Source organism: Pongo abelii, chromosome 8, assembly GCF_028885655.2.
Source record: "Pongo abelii isolate AG06213 chromosome 8, NHGRI_mPonAbe1-v2.0_pri, whole genome shotgun sequence".
In the NCBI taxonomy this organism is placed as follows: Eukaryota; Metazoa; Chordata; class Mammalia; order Primates; family Hominidae; genus Pongo; species Pongo abelii.
Genome location: NC_071993.2, coordinates 104,581,347 through 104,600,787, shown reverse-complemented (window position 1 = coordinate 104,600,787; position 19,441 = coordinate 104,581,347). Strand labels below are relative to the sequence as shown.

Genomic DNA, 19,441 nt, shown 5'->3' with positions numbered 1-19,441 from the left:
GTTTGCAATTTATTTATTTGAGACAGGGTCTTGCTAGGTCGCCCAGGCTGGGGTACAGTGGCAGAATCATGGCTTACTGCAGCCTCAACCTCCTGGGCTCAAGGGATCCTCCCACCTCAGCCTCCTGAGTAGCTGTGACTACAGGCACCCACCACTAGGCTGGGTAATTCTTTTCTTCTGTAGATACGGAGTCTCCCTGCGTTGCCCAGGCTGATCTAGAACTCCTGGGCTCAAGCCTCGGCCTCCCGAAGTGCTGGGATTGCAGATGTGAGCCACTGTGCCTGGCCAGGTACTATATTTTAAACAAAAAGGATCTAGGTAATGACAAGGACAGCACAAATTCCTATAATGAATGCAAAAGTGTCTTGATATCACAATGTCTAGCACAGAGTTATTGGAAGCTATCCTGCCCAGCGCGTTACAATTTACAAAGCTGCTTCTCTGAAGCTGGATTTAGGATCTGCCTTGAACTCCGCGGCAGGGCCCTTGACATCAGTGGGGACTGGAGCAAGATCAGAGCCGCTCGCGTTGATGGTCACTGTTGCTTCGGGCGCAGGTTTGGTTTTCTTTGGGGTTGCCATTTCAACTAGACGGCCTCTGGGTAGGCCAGATCTGGATCCTCTGTCTTTATCTGCGTTGCAGAGGTGGGACCACCCCTCTTTCACATAGTCAGCTCCGGTTCGCAAACACTCGGCCCCGCACAAAGATGGCGTGGAGGCGGGCTGGGCCAATGCGGAGTGGCGTTGCTCCCGGTTGCCTAGGTAACAGCCAATGGGCAGCGGGAATTGTACCCCGTGCGGTCGCCCAGGATGGCGGCGTCAAGTGGGGCAATCGCTGGTGCAGGTGGCGGAGAGCAAGGTGGCAGCCGGGAGCTCATCAGAGGAAAAGTCCGAGGCGCTGGAGCCCTGCGTCCAGGCGTGACGGTCATCCCGAAAGGCCGGCCCCAGGTTGGCTGGAGGTGCAGGAGGGAGGGGGCCGGGAAAGAGTGTGATCGGTCAGGTGGGCACTGAGGAACGGAGCATGAGATGACCCGGCTCGGGGGCGCGGCTCCACCTCGGATACGCTGACCTGAGGGCGGTTGCCTGTGGGGGACCCAAACCTGAACACTTAGTCTCCACCGCGGGGGTCGAGGCCCGGGAGAGCTGACTGGACTGGGGTTAGCGAGCAGAGGGTGGAGGGTTGCATCAGGGGAATTGGCAGACCTGTGTGAGCGTTAGACCCTGCCGGGCGGGAGAGCGGACCCAGATAGCAGGAAGGAACGCGGCTGGAAGGTGAAAGTGGGGTGCGAGAAGGTGTTGCCTTGTTGTGGTCTAGGGCTTTGTTTTCCCTGGGCCCGCCTTTATCTCACTGGTAGAGAGAACTCCCACATATGGAAACCTGGGGAATGGGATGCTTCATTTAGTTGATGGGTGGTATCCCTGCAGTCTAGCATCTCTGAACTGCTTAGGTACAAGCAGGAATAACTGCTATATCGGAGTCTAGCCCTGGCATTCCCTTTCCCGTGAAATAGGATAGTATTCTGGCAGTATTACTCCCTAGTCCCAATCACCCCCAGGTCATCATCGCCTTTAAATAAAAAAAAAAAAAAAAATTTTTTGGCGCCAGTATTTTCTTCCCACTTTCTTCAATCTAACCATCCCACAGTCTTCCTAAACGAACCCTTCATATAGCAACGATACATTTCTTTACTTTTCACATGAGGAAAGAGGAGGTTAGACTTATGATGAAAGACAGTTATTTCGAGCTCCTTTTAAAACACTTAAAAAAAAATATTTAGGCCGGGCGCGGTGACTCACGCCTGTAATCCCAACACTTTGGGAGGCCGAGGCGGGTGGATCACGAGGTCAGGAGTTCAAAACTAGCTTGGCCAAGATGATGAAACCTCGTCTCTTACTAAAAATACAAAAATTAGCCAAGCATGGTGGCATGCGCCTGTAATCCCAGCTACCCAGGAGGCTGAGGCAGGAGAATCGCTTGAACCTGGGAGGCGGCGGTTGCAGTGAGCCGAGATCCTGCCACTGCACTCCAGCATGCGGGACAGAGCAAGACTCCGTCTCAAAAAAAAAAAAAAAAAAAAGGAGTATTATTTGACTTTTTGTTCTAGGTTCCTAACAAGGCTAATCTTTGTTCTTCAAAGCCTTCATTTTCTTCTCTTTAGGATTCTAAAAGCTTATGAACTGCTTTCTTTATTACTGAAATAATTTGACAAGACTATTGTACCCTGGGAAGGGTGGTTTTGGGGGGACATGTAGGTAGTTAGGGTGGCTGCCTCCAACCAATATTCTCTAACTGGATCTCCCCCACCGCCCCAACCTTTTGTTTTGTTTTTCTTTTCTTTTTTTTGAGACAAGGTCTGGCTCTGTTGCTCAGGCTGGAGTGCAGGTGTGGTGCAGTCACTGCTCACCCTGGCAGCCTCAAATTGTGGGCTCAAGCAATCCTCCTGCCTCAGCCTCCTGAGTAGCTGGGACTACAGGCATGCACCACCACATCCAGCAGATTTTTGTATTTTTTTGTAGAGATGAGGTCTCACTACGTTTCCCAGCTTGGTATTGAACTCCTGGGCTCAAGTGATCTTCTTGCTTCAGCCTCCCAACGTGCGGGGATTACAGGAGTGAGCCATCATGCCCAGCCCTTTTCCTCTTTATGTCAGTTTTTTTTTTTTTTTAAATCCTTTTAAATTGTACACAGTTTACTGTGAATACAAAAATGTTGTTTAATACGTTGATTTCTTAAAATTAGAACAAGATAAAAAGAACAGAAACAAAAATTCTTGTTATTGTCTCAGAGTTCTGTTTGGAGATAAGAAAATAATAATAATAAAAAAGAAATGTTTGGGGCAGAAGAAAATGAAGATGGCAGGAATATGGTATATAGTGCAGACTAATAGTGTATTGGTTTACAGGGACAGAATAGTAATTTTCTTTTATGTAAATGTTTGGACTGATCCTTTGCAACCCATCTATCAGGAGTGCAGAAAGGGTTAGTGTCTATTTAGAAGTGTGAATCATCTTGGTTTGTGACTGGATTCCATGGGTGTGTCTGTAGCCAAAACCCCTAAGCCATATATTCTCTTTAAAAATATGATTTGGATAACTGATACAAATACTGATTTGCATCCCTTGTTAAAGTATTGGGCCAGACGTGGTGGCTCACACCTGTAATCCTAGCAGTTTGGAAGGCTGAAACAGGCAGATCACTTGAGCCCAGGAGTTCAAAACCAGCATGGGCAACATGGTGAAACCCTGTCTCTACCAAAAAATGCAAAAATTAGCTGGGTGTGGTGGCATGCTCCTAAGGAGCTAATTTTTTTTTGTATTTTTAGTGGAGGCTAAGGTGGGAGGATGGCTTGAGCCCAGGTGGCAGAGGTTGCAGTGGCTGAGATAACACCACTGCACTCCAGCTTGGATGACAGAGCCAGACTCTGCCTCAAAAAAAAAAAAAGTGTTGGGCTTTCAGTCTTCATCAGCACTGACTATACTTTGTTAAATTAGATTTGTCTCAATGACCATGGTTACTGGTGAAATTCCTTTTTAGGTCAGTAGCTGTAAAGCTATTCATTAGCATGGTTAATTATAAAAGTCATAAAATCCAGACACTGTCCCAAATAGTGACAATATCAACTATTTGGGCACATGTGACAGTTTCTAGCCAAATGTATTCAACCATGGCCTGAGACTCATGGATTCTACACGCATTCCCTCTCATTAGCACTTCTGACTGTGGTCTTGGCAATGGACATCATTTTGGCAAGCATCTGCTGAAGGGAATTTGCTATATGTCCCTAAGTCAAAATGGAATGGAAGTTTGTAGTATGTACTGTTGAAAACCAATGGGAGAGGATGGTGGGAGGGTTAGGTTGAAACATGATATTCCAGTTATTATTGCTGTATAACAAAGTACCCCAGAATTTAGCAGCTTAAAACACCCATATGGTGGCCGGGCGTGGTGGCTCACGCCTGTAATCCCAGCACTTTGGAAGGTTGAGGCGGGTGGATCACGAGATCAGGAGATCAAGACCATCCTAGCTAACACAGTGAAACCCCATCTCTACTAAAAATACAAAAAATTAGCCGGGGCCGGGCGCAGTGGCTCACGCCTGTAATCCCAGCACTTTGGGAGGCCTAGGCGGGCAGATCACAAGGTCAGGAGATCGAGACCATCCTGGCTAACATGGTGAAACCCCGTCTCCACTAAAAATACAAAAAAAAATTAGCTGGGCGTGGTGGCGGGCGCCTGCAGTCCCAGCTACTGGGGAGGCTGAGGCAGGAGAATGGCGAGAACCTGGGAGGCGGAGCTTGCAGTGAGCCGAGATTGCGCCACTGAACTCCAGCCTGGGAGACAGCGAGACTCCGTCTCAAAAAAAAAAAAAAAAAAAAAAAAATTAACTGGGCGTGGTGGCGAGCACCTGTAGTCCCAGCTACTCGGGAGGCTAAGGCAGGAGAATTGCTTGAACCCGGGAGGCGGAGCTTGCAGTGAGCCGAGATCACACCACTGTACTCCAGCCAGGGTGACAGAGCGAGACTCTGTCTCAAAAAACAAAACAAACAAACAAAAAAAACACCCATATGATGCTCATGGATTCTGTGGGTGAGGGAATTTGGACCTGGCACCATGGGGAGGCCTCTCTCTGCTCCCTGATATGGGATGGAATGCAAATTCAATGGCTGAGGGCTGGAATCATCTGAAGGCTCCTTCACTGATGCCTGGTACGTGGGATAGGATGATTCAAAGGTAAGGGCAGCCAACTGGAGCACCAATATATGGCTTTTCTGTGTGGCTTGGCTTTCAGTGTTAGCCTCTGGGTAGTCATGCTTTTTATGTGGTGGCTTAGGTCTCCAAGTGTGAGTGTATCAGTGACAAGATGGAAGTTGCATCATCTTGTATGATCTAATCTCAGAACACACCACCATTTTATTTTGAGACGGAGTTTCACTCTTGCTGCCCAGGCTGGAGTGCAATGGTGCGATCTTGGCTCACTGCAACCTCCGCCTCCTGCGTTAAGCAATTCTCCTGCCTCAGCCTCCCAAGTAGCTGGGATTACAGGCATGGGCCACCACACCCAGCTAATTTTGTATTTTTAGTAGAGACGGGGTTTCTCCATGTTGATCAGGCTGGTCTTGAACTTCTGACCTCAGGTGATCCGTCCGCCTCGGCCTCCCAAAGTGCTAGGATTACAGGCGTGAGCCACCATGCCCGGCCCACACCATCATTTTCATTGTGTTCTTTTGGTCCAAGCAGTCACAAGCCTACTCAGATTCAAGGGAGGTAGATTTCACCTTTTAATGGATCAATGGCCAGATCAAATTGTAGACAAACATATTAGACAGAAGATACTGTTGCAAACATCTTGGAAATACAGTCCACCACATTTGGTAATAAGAAAGTAACCTTTTCGGTTTCATTGGCTTCCTTAAAATATTTAGGGTATAATCCCCAAGAGCTAACAGCATACTAAAAAAGTGGTTAGGGGCTGAGCATGGTGGCTTATGCCTATAATCCCAGCACTTTGGGAGTCCAAGGCAGGCAGATCACATGAGGCCAGAAGTTTGAGACCAGCCTGGCCAACATAGTGAAACCCCATCTCTACTAAAAATATGAAAATTAGCTGGCTGTGCTGGCATGCCTGTAATCCCAGCTACTCAGGAGGCTGAGGCACGAGAATCTCTTGCGCCTGGGAGGTGGAGATTGCAGTGAGCCAAGATCACGCCATTAGACTCCAGCCTGGGTGACACAGTGAGACTCTGTCTCAAAAAAAAAAAAAGAAAAAAAAAGTGGTTAGGTGTACAACTTGAGAACTAGTACTTTGTCCGTAAATAACCCTCAAACTGGAGAAATGTTCCCTTCTTTCAGCAATCTTCTACTGTTCCTTCTGGAACAAGGTAGAATGCCATTCTTTGGAAGTTTCATGTAGTCTTGAGAAAAAGTAAATAAATACAAGGCAGTACTTTCCCTGAGTCCCTGTGCAGTCAATATGACTCCTCAAATCCCACTGCAATAACTCCTTCCAAATTTTGAGTGAAAACAAATTGGTTAACTGCTGCCAGACATCTAAAGGAAATGCTCTTATAATCTTTTTGTATAAATAGTGATTTTGTCTTTAGGTTTTAGAATGGTTGTTTAATTATAAGATTTAGTAGAAGATACAGCCCTTCAGATTCTAACTGATGTGTTTTGAAGGAATGAAACTTCAACCATAAGCTGACTTTTAGTGCTGTGACTTAGTTCTGGGAAGAGCTGAGGATTGCATGATCAAAATGCCCATCTGTACTGGAAAGCGTTTTCTTCTGCTATTCTGATGGAAAACTACTTCTCATGCTCTCATTAATGTCATATTTACAATGGAGTCATTGTAAATATGGCCTCTACCCCAGCACACTCTGATGCTGGGCTGGTGATAAGAGGCTTGTGAGCCTGAAATTGGATGCTGACCTTGTGGGACATTGATAGGACAGAGATGACATGGCAAGTACCAGCATCACATCTCAGAAAATAGCTCACAGAGGTTTGGAGGGAGTTTACTACAAGAAGATAATGGTCCTTGCGTCGGATATCTTCTGTGTGAGAGATACTGGAAATGGAATGCTTGATTGATAACTGAAGAAGAGAGAAAGTCCTATGGGAGTTGCCCCCAAACATCTCTAGAAGAGTCTCCACAAGGTTGCCCTTCATTTAGGCGAGAAATGAATCTTTTCTCTTATTTGGGTGAGAGCACAGGAATTGTTAAAACTCATCTGTCCTCATGGCTGGGACAGAGCCAGGGCATAGAAGATGTCTTTGAGCCCTGCTCTGGTCAGGCCTAGCTGTTTTCACATCAGACCATTTCTGGGCTTTTGGTGTCTGTATCAAAAATCATTATGTTCTGGCTGGGCACGGTAGCTCACGCCCATAATCCAGCACTTTGGGAGGCCGAGGCGGGAAGATCACATGAGGCCAGGAGTTCAAGACCAGTCTGGCCAACATGGTGAAACCCTGTCTCTACTAAAAATACAAAAAGTAGCTAGGCGTGGTGGCACACACCTGTAATCCCAGCTACTCAGGAGGCTGAAGCATGAGACTCGCTTGAACCCAGGAAACAAAGGTTACAGTGAGCTGAGATCGAGCCACTGCACTTCAACCTGGGTGACAGAGTGAGAGTGTCTCAAAAAAAAAAAAAAAAAGGTGTTCAGGTCCCTCTGCTGAAGCTACTCAGCAAAGTCACCAGCACCAGTCTCCGTTAAACAAACAAACAAAAAAAATCAGGCCGGGCACGGTGACTCATGCCTGTAATCCCAGCACTTTGGGAGGCCAAGGCAGGAGGATCACCTGAGGTCAGGAGTTCAAGACCAGCCTGGCCAACATGGTAAAACCCTGTCTCTACTGCAAATACAAAAATTAGCTGGGTGTGGTGGCAGGGGCCTGTAATCCCAGCTACTTGGGAGGCTGGGGCAAGAGAATCGCTTGAACCTGGGAGGCAGAAGTTACAGTGAGCTGAGACTACACCATTGCACTCCAGCCTGGGCCACGGGAACGAAACTCTGTCTAAAAAAGAAAAAAAGCTGGGCACAGTGGCTCATGCCTGTAATCCCAGCACTTTGGAAGGCTGAGATGGGTGGCTCACCTGAGGTCAGGAGTTCGAGACCAGCCTGGCCAACATGGTGAAGCCCTGTCTCTACTAAAAATACAAAAATTAGCCAGCATGGTGACGGTCGCCTGAAATCCCAGCTATTCAAGAGGCTGAGGCAGGAGAATTACTTGAACTCGGGAGGTGGAGGTTGCAGTGAGCCGAGATTGCGCCACTGCACTCCAGTCTGGGCCACAGAGCAAGACTCCATTTCAAAAAAAAAAGAGAGAGAATGAGCATCAGAACATAATAATAATAATAATAATTATTATTATTATTGTTATTATTTTTGAGTCAGAGTCTTGCTCTGTCACCCTGGCTGGAGACCAGTGGCATGATCTTGGCTCACTGCAACCTCCGCCTCCCAGGTTCAAGTGATTCTCCTGTCTCAGCCTCTCGAGTAGCTGGGACTACAGGCATATGCCACCACGTCTGGCTAATTTTTGTGTTTTTAGTAGAGACAGGGCTTCACCATGTTGGCCAGGCTGGTCTCGAACTCCTGACCTCAGGTGATCCACCCATCTTAGCCTCCCAAAGTGCTGGGATTACAGGCGTGAGCCACTGCGCCCAGCCCGCTTGATCTCTTAAAAAAAAAAAAAATGATGAGGCTGAGTGTGGTGGCTTCTGCTTATAATCCTAGCAGTTTGGGAGGCCAAGGCCAGAGATTGCTTGAGGCTAGGAGTTTGAGATTAGCAACATAGTGGGACACGGTCTCTACAAAAAAGTTAGTTGGGCATGGTGGTGTGTGCCTATAGTCCTAGCTACTCAGGAGACTGGGGCAGGAGGGTTGCTTGAGCCCACAAGTTCAGGGTTGCAGTGAGTTATGATCAAGCGATTGCATACCAGCATGGGCAACAGAGCGACACACTGTCTCCTTCAAAAACAAAAAATCGTTATGACATGAGGCCAAAATAAAAATATCCTGTAGGATGTTGATAAAGAGTGGATGGGTGGCAACTATAGTTTGTTTTTCCTCTACTTAGTATTCAGCTCTTTAGTCAAAATTGCTGAGATTTTCTTTTTCAAAGTGTTGTTTGAATTACACTGGTAGCAGTGTTTACTGAGGAAAGACCTAGAGAAGTTTTCATTACAGTAAGAATATGTGTGAGTTTAAGTGTAAAACTTTGAAAGAGGAAAATAAACTAACATTTAGTGGATGGGCCCTGGCAGTGTTCTAGGTACTTACGTGTGTGTCATTTTCTTTCTTTTATTTTTCTTTTCTGTCACCCACTGACTCTCAGATATTTAATTTAATCCACCTGCCAACTCTGTGAAATACATATATTATCTCCACTTGACAGATGAGGAGACTGAGATTTAGAGATACTTAAATACCTTGCCCATGATTATACAGTGAACTTGGATTTGAACTCAAGTCCTCCTATGCTCAGAGTCTACAACACCACCATATTATCCTTGGAGGCCAGATAGGATAGGATGGTATAAGTTAGCAAGTTACTGTAAGAACTTGTGCCAGCAAGGCCAGCTGTCAGAACTCTGATTCTAACTTTCACGCGTTAGTTTCCACATGTTAATGTATGACCTTAGTTAATTTACTTATCCTCTCTGCACCTTAGTTTCCTCATCCCTAAAGTGGAAATAATAATAATACCCACCCCAAAAAGTTGTTGTGAGATGAAATTAGATAATACATTTTAAAAAACACTGATGCTCATGCCGGGTGCGGTGGCTCACGCCTGTAATCTTAGCACTTTGGGAGGCCGAGGCAGGTGGATCACCTGAGGTCAGGAGTTTGAGAACAGCCTGACCAACATGGTGAAACCCCATCTCTACTGAAAATACAAAATTAGCCAGGCGTGGTGGCGCATGCCTGTAATCCCAGCTCCAGCTACTTGGGAGGCTGAGGCGGAGGTTGGAGTGAGCCGAGATTGCGCCATTGCACTCCAGCCTGGGGAAGAATAACAGTGAAACTCCGTCTCAAAAACAAAACAAAACAAAAAACATTGATGCTCACACCAGTAATCCCAGCTACTTGGGAAGCTGATGAGGAAGAATCACTTGAGGCCAGGAGTTCGGGACCAGTCTAGGCACCATAGCGATACCCATCTCAACAAAAAATTTGAAAAGTAGCTGGGTGTGTTGGCACACACCTCTAGTCCCAGCTACTGGAGAGGATGAAGCGGGAGGATCACTTTAGACCAGAAGTTTGAGACTGCAGTGAGCTATAATCACAATCACACTACTGCATTCCAGGCTGGGTAACAGAGTGAGACCCCATCTCTTAAAACAAAACAAATAAACAACACTGATGGAACACAGTAAGAGGTCAGTAAATGTTAGCTTCTGTTATAAAGGTATTTCAGACAGCTTCTCTGGGGTTAGTGCAATTGATTATTAGAGAGGGTTGTACCACCTGAATTGAAATATAAATAATCTAGCACTGTCCACCATGACAATGTGGAGAAAGTAAATTTAACATATTGGTTGTTTTAGTTGAACATTTAAAGCATCACTTTTGCATAAAATATACCAGACCCCTTTTGTGCTATGAAACTATGGAACCCACTCTTTGGAACTCCGTCTTGACTGGATGAGGTTTTGGCTTCCCTGGGACTTGAAGGAAAAGGAAGCTAGCTGTTGGCGCCAAGCCCCCAAGATTTAAGAATCCTGTCTTGCGGCCAGGCACGGTGGCTCATGCCTGTAATCCCAGCACTTTGGGAGGCCAAGGCGGGTGGATCACGAGGTCAGGAGAGTGAGACCATCCTGGCTAACACGGTGAAACTCCATCTCTACTAAAAAATACAAAAAGTTAGTGGGGTGGGGCGTGGTGGTGGGCGCCTGTAGTCCCAGCTACTCGGTAGGCTGAGACAGGAGAATGGCATGAACCCGGGAGGCAGAGCTTGCAGTGAGCCGAGATCGTGGCACTGCACTCCAGCCTGGGCGACAGAGCGAAACTCCATCTCAAAAAAAGAAAAGAAAATAAAAGAATCCCGTCTTGTTTTGAGCTGGGAGCAGTGGCATGCACCTGTAGTTCCAGCTACTCAGAAGGCTAAGAGGGCATTGGAGGATCTCTTGAACCTAGGAGTACAAGTCCAGCCTGGGTAACATAATGAGACCCTGTCTCTAAAAGAAAAAAGAATCCTTTCCTGTTTCTCCACCAGGTCTGGCCCCAGTACTCTGAGGAGAATTTGTCCTTGTCCTATTGGAACTCAGTCAGATGCCTGAGGGTCAGACTCTAAGTTACTTATTAATCAGAGGGGATTTTTTTTTTTTTTTGGGACAGGGTCTCGCTCTGTCACCCAGGCTGCAGTGGCACTGTCATGACTTACTGCAGCCTTAGACTCCTGGGCTCAAGCAATTGTCCCTGCTCAGCCTCCCGAAGTGCTGGAATTACAGGCATAAGCCACCATGCTTGGTTGATAGAGGACTTTTCAATAGTGATTTATAGTTCAGAGAACTTTTCACACACAGTATTTCCGTTTATTGTAGCACTAGGCCACAAGCTTTGAAGTAAGGATCTAATGATGTGCTTATTAAAACTGCAGGTTCCCAGGCTCTGACTATACAGATTCTGATTCAGTAAGTCTGAGTTTGGGCCTAGGAATCTGCATTGTCAAAATCACTGGAGAAAACATTGTATTGCTTAGATCTGGAAAAGATGAGGTAGCTAGATGTGGTAGTGTGCGCCTGTAGTCCCAGCTACTCAGGAGACTGAGGTGACGGGATCCCTTGAATCCAGGAGTTTGAGGTTACAGTGAGCTATGATTGTGCCACTGCACTCTAGCCTGGGTGACAGAGCAAGACCCTGTCTCTAAAAAATAAATAAATAAATAAATAAGTAAATGAAAGATGAAGGGATGAATGAAGAGACCTAGGGAATTAAAAAAGAAATAGGGCTTGTATTTTTTAGTCTATCAAATGACGTACTATTTGCCTCTGTTTATATTTAATGATTTTGGGGGGTATCTTAATTCCCTTCTTCTTCTTCTTCTTCCTTTTTTTTTTTTTTTTTTTTTGAGACAGGGTCTCCCTCTGTCACCCAGGCTGGAGTGTAGTGTAGTGGCGTGATCTTGGCTCACTGCACCTCTCCTTCCTGGGTTCAAGCGATCCTTCCACCTCAGCCTCCCAAGTAGCTGGGACTACAGGACCGCGCCACCACACCCGGCTAATTTTTTGATTTTTTGTAATTTTGGTACAGATGGGGTTTCACCATGTTGCCCAGGCTGGTCTCAAACTCCTGAGCTCAAGTGGTCCGCCAGCCTCAGCCTCCCAAAGTGCTGGGATTATAGGCTTGAGCCACCGTGCAGTTCCCTTCTTATAGGATATCCTTCAATACATCCTTTCACCACTAGTGTGAAGCCATATCTAGCCAGTCCCCAAATGTTACTAATTGTTTTCCTATGATGTATCTGCCCTAGTTGTTCCTGCTGCTCCCACTGTACTGTGGTGTCCCAGACTCATGCCTGAACGTATCAGTTAGCTTTTTCTGGGTAATAACACACCACCAGAAAACACAGTGGCTTGAAACAATAACCATTTATTTATCCTGTGAGTCTGTGGTTGCTAGTTTGGGGCTGGGCTCAGAAGGGCAGTTCTTCTGGTCTTGCCTGAGCAATTTGTTCATCTGTGGCCAGCTGGGACAGGGTCTCACCATCCAGTAGACTAGATTGGGCTCATTTACATGGGGGCAGAACAGGTCCAAGTGTAGCAAGAGGGCAAGCCCAGTGCACAGGTGCTTTGCAGACCTCTGCTAGATCACCTTTATCTATCTGAATATCTGGATATTCCATTATCCAGAGCAAGTCACATAGCCAACCCAGATCCAGCAGGTGGAGGAATAAATATACTCTGCCTCTTTTTTTTTTTTAGACAGAGCCTCACTCTGTCGCCCAGGCTGGAATGCAGTGGTGTGATCTTGGCTTACTGCAACCTCTGCCTCCCGAGTTCAAGCAGTTCTTCTGCATCAGTCTCCCAAGTAGCTGGGATTACAAGCACCCGCCACCACGCCCTGCTAATGTTTTGTATCTTTAGTAGAGACAGGATTTCGCCATGCTGGCCAGTCTGGTTCAGGTGATCCACCCGCTCGGCCTCCCAGAGTGCTGGGATTACAGGCGTGAGCCACTGCACCAGGCCTCTCTTCAAATTTAAGATTGTGGCTACTACACAGGCTTATTTCCTATTACTCCCCAAATAAACCCTCAACTGTAATGAGACCAGGCTTCTTATTTTGCCATGGAACATCTTGTGTTCACATTGCCCTTAGAGTGTTCCTTGCCCTTTGAGTGTTGGTTCCCCATATTTTCCTTTTTTTTTTTTTTTTTTTTTGTGACAGAGTCTTGTTCCATCACCCAGGCTGGAGTAACAGTGGTGTGATCTCGGCTCACTACAACCTCCACCTCCCGGGTTTAAGTGATTCTCCCACCTCAGCCTCCCGAGTAGCTAGGATTACAGGCTCCTGCCACCACGCCCAGCTAATTTTTGTATTTTTAGTAGAGATGGGGTCTCACCATGTTGGCCAGGCTGGTCTCAAACTACTGACCTCAGGTGATCCCGCCCACCTCGGCCTCCCAAAGTGTTGGGATTACAGGCGTGAGCCACTGCCCCTGGCCTGTTCCCTATGTTTTCTGATTCTGGAATTGCTCTTTGCCTTCTCCACTGCTTGTCTGCTTGTTTTAAATTCTGGCCATCTCATGTCTTTGTTAATGTCTGCCATCCAAGTTGGCACTTAATCACATTATCTCTGGCATAATTCAGTGTTTAAATTGTTAGTCTTATTAACCAGATTATAAACTCATCAAGGGAAGATACTGTATTTTATACATCAACTGAGCACGTAGTAGGTATCAAATAAATATTTGTAGATTAATCCTCCATTTCCATCCCAGGTCATAGAAAATAGGAACTGGCTGAAAACTTTTAAGATAAGCAGGAGGATAAGAGCACTTGGGCAGAGGTGGAGATGATGGTGCTGGTGGTGGTTGGAGATGGGGTATTTTGGTTAAATGCACCTAAGGCAGCGTACACTTACCAGGCTGGTGGCCTTTAGAATGTATCTACAAAATTGCTTTGCAGTCCTTTCCTCCTGCCATTCCATGACACTGGTTCTCCTTTGCTTATTTCCTACAGTTTCATCCTTTTATCCTGTAATCTGTCACCATGACCCTGACAAAAGGTTCCTTCACCTACTCCAGTGGGGAGGAATATCGTGGCGAGTGGAAGGAGGGTGAGAAGGACCCCTGGGGAGTATCCATGATGAACACTTCATTTGCTGGAGGACAAATACATCAGGATATATAGCCAACTTTATGGATCTTCATTTTCAACTCCAGGATTTAATTCCATATAGTGCCTGCCTTTCCTTTATTCCATTTTAGGATTAAATAAAGGAATTTGAAAATGCTATTGTTAATTCAACCTCCAGGAATGAGTTATATCTTTCTTTTTTTCGTTTTTGTTTTTGTTTTGTTTTGTTTTGTTTTTTGAGATGAGGTCTCGCTCACTATGTTGCCCAGGCTGGAGTGCAGTGGTGCAATCTCAGCTCACTGCAACCTCTGCACCCTGGGTTCAAGTGATTCTCGTGCCTCAGCCTCCCAAGTAGCTGGGATTACAGGCGCCTGCCACCACATCTGGCTAATTTTTGTATTTTTAGTAGAGACGGGGTTTCACCATGTTGGCCAGGCTGGTCTCGAACTCCTGACCTCAGGTGATCTGCCCACCTCGGCCTCCCAAAGTGCTGGGATTACAGGCATCAGCCACCATGCCCAGCCCATGCCAGCCTCTCTTCTAAGCATTTTGTATTTATCATCTTATTTAATCCTCATGACAACCTTATGAGGTAGGCACATACTATTACTATTCCCATTTAACAGATGGGGAAATTGAGGCAAGGGGAAGCTGAGTAACTTACTCAAGATCACAGAACTCTAAGTGGTAGAACAAGAAGGCAAACACAGCAGGCAGCCTGACTCGGTGTCCTCAAAATCTAACTACATTGCCTCTCTGAGGGAAAAAAAAAACAAACCAGTATCCCATTAGCACCTTTTAAGCTACTGGGCAAATCTAACAGCCTGATTAGCAGCACTGGTTTCAGCTTCATTATAGCAACAGGGCTGTGCTTACTCTCTGAACTGACCAGAAAACAGCAAGATGTTGCGGGAGTAACCATGCCTTTCAAACAGAATTCAAGGGAGTTCTTGTGGTGGATACAGCCCACCCAGCAGAGCCTCAGGAAGTCTCTCCTCTAACAGTCCACATTAAAGGGGACACCAGGTATTTGAAAGCCAGGAAGAAAGGCTTGGGATTGAAGGAGCCAAGGTCACATCACACCTGTACAATTTCTCTCAAGGCTCAAGAATTTAGGGCAGGCACAGTGGCTCATGCCTGTAATCTCAGCACTTTGTAATCCCAGCTACTGGGGAGGCTGAGGCAGGAGAATCACTTAAAACCAGGAGGCAGAGGTTACAGTGAGCCAAGATCGCACCACTGTGCTCCAGCCTGGAAGACAGAGCAAGACTCTGTCTCAAAAAAAAAAAAAAAGAAGAGAGGCTGGCACATAGTAAAGGCACTATAAATATACATGTTAGCTATTGTTATTTATTTATTTATTTATTTTGAGACGGGGTTTTACTCTCGTTGCCCAAGCTGGAGTGCAATGGCATGATCTCAGCCCACTGCAACCTCCGCCTCCCAGGTTCAAGCGATTCTCCTGCCTCAGCCTCCTGAGTAGCTGGGTTACAGGATCGCGCCACCACCATGCCCGGCTAATTTTTTGTAGTTTTAGTAGAAACGGGGTTTCACCATGTTAGCCAGGCTGATCTTGAACTCTGGACCTCAGGTGATCCGCCCGCCTCCTCAGCCTCCCAAAGTGCTGGGATTACAGGCATGAGTCACTGCGCCCAGCCAGCTATTTTTGTTTGTTTGTTTGTTTGTTTGTTTTTTGAGATGGAGTCTCACTCTGTCGACAGTCTGGAATGCAGTGGCGCGATCTCGGCTCACTGAAACCTCTGCCTCCCGGGTTCAAGTGATTCTCCTGCCTCAGCCTCCTGAGTAGCTGGGACTACAGGCAGGTGCCACTACACCCAGCTAATTTTTGTATTTTTAGTAGAGACGGGGTTTCACCATGTTGGCCAGGCTGGTCTCGATCTCTTGACCTTGTGATCCACCCTCCTCAGCCTCCCAAAATGCTGGGATTACAGGCATGAGCTACCACGCCTGGCCAGCTGTTGTTATTTTCAAGTGCTCTCTTATTCATACTTGGGTAGACCTGCTTTAATCTGTAGTGATAAGATGGGAAGGCCCCAGGAGCCAGGTTTTCCCAGTGCCTGACTCTGGCTAATAATCCTCTACCCTGCTAATGTCACTGCTTCTCTTGTTTTCTTTGTGGGTAGGGTGATGACAGGTAAGGGATGCTACAAGAGTAAGAAGGGACCCTGAAGCTGCCTCCTTCCAACCTGACACCTATCCTTCTCTTTCTTCAGGCCGCAGGCATGGTTTTGGTCAACTGATGTTTGCAGATGGTGGCACCTACCTGGGTCATTTTGAGAATGGGCTCTTTAATGGCTTTGGGGTATTGACCTTCTCAGATGGTTCAAGGTGGGTATGAGGTCATTCCTTTCTTAGCCTTAAATAAGGGAGGGTCTGACATAAAAATGGGATCTGGTAAATATCTGGTCAGTCCTGAGCTTGTCTCACTCCCTGCAGAACACAGATGAGGAATAAGTAGTTCTTTTATTAGTTATTTTTTAAGTGGACCTAAAATTTGAAATGTCAACCAAGTGAGTGACTTTCCACCCCACTCCCATTCACGTCCTATCTTCTTTCCTTGAGATCAGGGCTTCATGTCATATATACTCTCTGCTCCTTGGGAATAGGTGGGGTAGGTGGAGCTATGTGACAGGTGGAATCGGCTTGCTCCTTAGCATCATTAAATAACAGAGATCAGCAGCTGCTCGACTCCATTCATCTGGACAGCTAACTTTCCACTGAAGGCTAACTTCTTGGTGTTTCTGCAGGTATGAGGGGGAGTTTGCCCAGGGCAAGTTTAATGGCGTCGGAGTCTTCATTCGATATGACAACATGACCTTTGAGGGGGAATTTAAAAATGGCAGAGTAGATGGTTTTGGTAAGTTGCAGCCCAGCAGGATGGCTGACTTAGGTGGGCATAATATGGGTGGAAATATACCTGTTTAGTTTTAATCCTGCGGGTGTCCAGCAATCCATAGTGGCCGCCCCTGACACCTATCCATTGAACTCATCAATAGAGTACTCCTCAGTAGAGCCGGGAGTTTTTCTCTTCTTTGGCCTCGACATATCAAGCTCATCTTAGAGACATTAATGCCATTGTCACTCCCATATTTTCTCTGCCCTCCTCAAAGGCCTGCTGACTTTCCCCGATGGTTCTCATGGAATCCCCCGCAATGAAGGTCTCTTTGAGAACAACAAGCTGCTGCGGCGTGAGAAGTGTTCTGCCATTGTTCAGCGGGCCCAGAGCGCCTCCAAGTCAGCCAGAAATCTCACTGCCTGACAGCGCAGTGGGCACCAGCTGACAAGTATTGGGTAAAGCCAGTGCCCCTGTTGTTGACTCGAGGTGAACAAATGAATCAGAGCTGAGATGAGTTGACAATGACAGTGGAGCAGAGGCCTTGTATGTGCCCTGTCACCTGCCATTCCAGAACTGGACCACAGAAAAGTGCTGAGGATGCTGGCCAGCAGACCCTGCAGCAGTCATTGGTGGTTCTGTCTTTCCCTGACCCTTATGTGCTGGAGGACAGAGGAGCCACCTCTTATCACTGGTTGATACTCTGTTCCTAAGACCTCAGGTTACCCAGTGTAGCCTGCTGTGACCCTTCTGCTTCATTTTCTGCCAACAGAACCTTCGTTCTGCTGCTTTTGGGACAGGTGATCCTAGCTCCAGCTTAGGGCCAGTGCTCTGTGCTACTCTGGAGAAATAGGGAAAAGATAGGGGTGGCTCAGTACAGCAGCCCTGTGAAAGTCAAGGCCAGAGCTTTTCTTTTTAAATTTTATTATTATTATTATTATTATTTTATTTTTTATTTTTGAGATGGAGTCTCACTCTCGCCCAGGCTAGAGTGCAGTGGCGCGATCTCAGCTCACTGCAACTTCTGCCTCCCAGGTTCGAGCGATTCCCCTGCCTCAGTTTCCTGAGTAGCTGGGACTACAGGAGCGCGCCACCATGCCCGGCTAATTTTTGTATTTTTTTTAGTAGAAATGGGGTTTCACCATATTGGCCAGGCTGGTCTCAAACTCCTGACATCGTGATCCACCCGCCTCTGTCTCCCAAAGTGCTGGGATTACAGGCCTGAGCCACCATGCTCAGCCTTTAATTTTATTATTATAAAAAATTGAGCCAGGGTCTTGCTATGTTGCTCAGGCTCGTCTCAAAATCCTGGGCTCAAGCGATCCTCCTGCCTGGGCCTGCCAAAGTGCTAGGATTGCAGGTGTGAGCCACCGTGCCTGGCTGGCAGAGCTTTTCCGTATGTTACTTCTCATGCTGGTTGGAATCATGGCTGCAGGCTTCCACTTGGTCTGATCAGACTGGTATTCATTCCTGCCTATGTCGCCGTGAAGGATTCGGTAAGAGTGCTATTTCCTCCTCCCTTTAGAAGACAGGCTGTCTTCTTTCATCAACTTAGAGCAGATAATCCCTGTGTGTGCCTCTCTCCTTCCTTAGATGGGGAACAGGATCCCTTTTCGGGACAGTCAAGAAAAAAACTCATGTAAACAGTAACCTTGTTACTTGTATTTGTGACTAACTCCAGGTAGAATATTTAGGCCACTTCAGGCACTACCATGGAGTGAACTGAATTCATAGGGATGGCTTGGGCTGACACAGTTTCTTCCCAGTGGACCAATAAATCAGACTCACCCGAACCCCTGGGGTTTTGGTAGAATTGGACCTACTCTAGGACTGTGGGGAACTAAAGGAGCATTTGGCTTGCTGTAGCTCTTCTATCATGAGCCTTGACCGTCAGGCCGCAATCAGACCCTACTGATGGGATCTCTGCAGTTTATTACAGAGGCCTCCCGTTACCCTGGTACCCAAATATGTCCCCCACCTCTAGCCGCCTAGCCTCACATTGAATGTCTCTTCAACAGCAGATTGTGGTGGAAGTTATAGCCGTGTGCCTCTATTTATTCTCTGAATTGTACTGTAGAAAAAGGTGTTTATAAAGAATAAAGAAATCACCAGAACTGCCTATACCTAGTTTTCCTGACTTTCTGGCCCTGCGTCTTCATGAATATCAACCCATTTGCTGTTTGTAAAAGTTAATCAGGTTAGCCCTTGGAACTTACCCCGCACACTTTACTATATCAAGTCATCTAATTTTCTCAGCCTTTACAGAGGAGGATGTATGAACTTTTTTTTCTTATTTAAATCAGACAGTCTCAGGCTGCCCCAACTAGTAGGTGGCACAGCTGGGTGAGATTTGTAACCGAGCCTTTCTGATTCCAACTCCCTTTTACTGGACCTCTCTCACCCTAAGCATCAGAGTACTTAAGTCCTGAGACTAGTTATGGCCACACCTGCTGGGTTACCTCTGGCAGGTCCACTCCTGCCGGAGTTTCCCTTTTTCTGCAATAGGAGAGTGGTGGAACATTGACCCCCACGCTAACCCTTTTACATGCACGTCCTTGTTGGAGGAAAGTACTGTTATTATCCCTATACTACAGATGAGGCTCAGGGAAGTTAAGCAATTTCTCCAAGGTCCCATAGACACTAAAGGGGCAGATCCCAGAACTTAAACCCAGACCTGTTTAAGCCCAGAGGCTGAGCTCTTACCCAGTACACTACCCTGCCTGCCTAGCCCTAACTTTTTCCCCAAGTCCTAAACTTGATTCTCCTCTGAGCCTTGCTCCTCT

General features: G+C 46.7%; 1 protein-coding gene across 1 annotated transcript; it reads left to right on the top strand.

Annotated features, from left to right (window-relative positions):
* Positions 1-797: 797 nt before the first annotated feature.
* On the top strand, positions 798-18,779 carry MORN4 (MORN repeat containing 4; the record flags this gene model as incomplete). Its single annotated transcript, NM_001133356.1, is given in 5 exon segments — positions 798-947; positions 13,688-13,784; positions 16,039-16,153; positions 16,573-16,682; positions 16,936-18,779. Coding segments are annotated over 4 exon segments (441 nt in total). The 3' UTR covers positions 17,085-18,779.
* Positions 18,780-19,441: the final 662 nt, after the last annotated feature.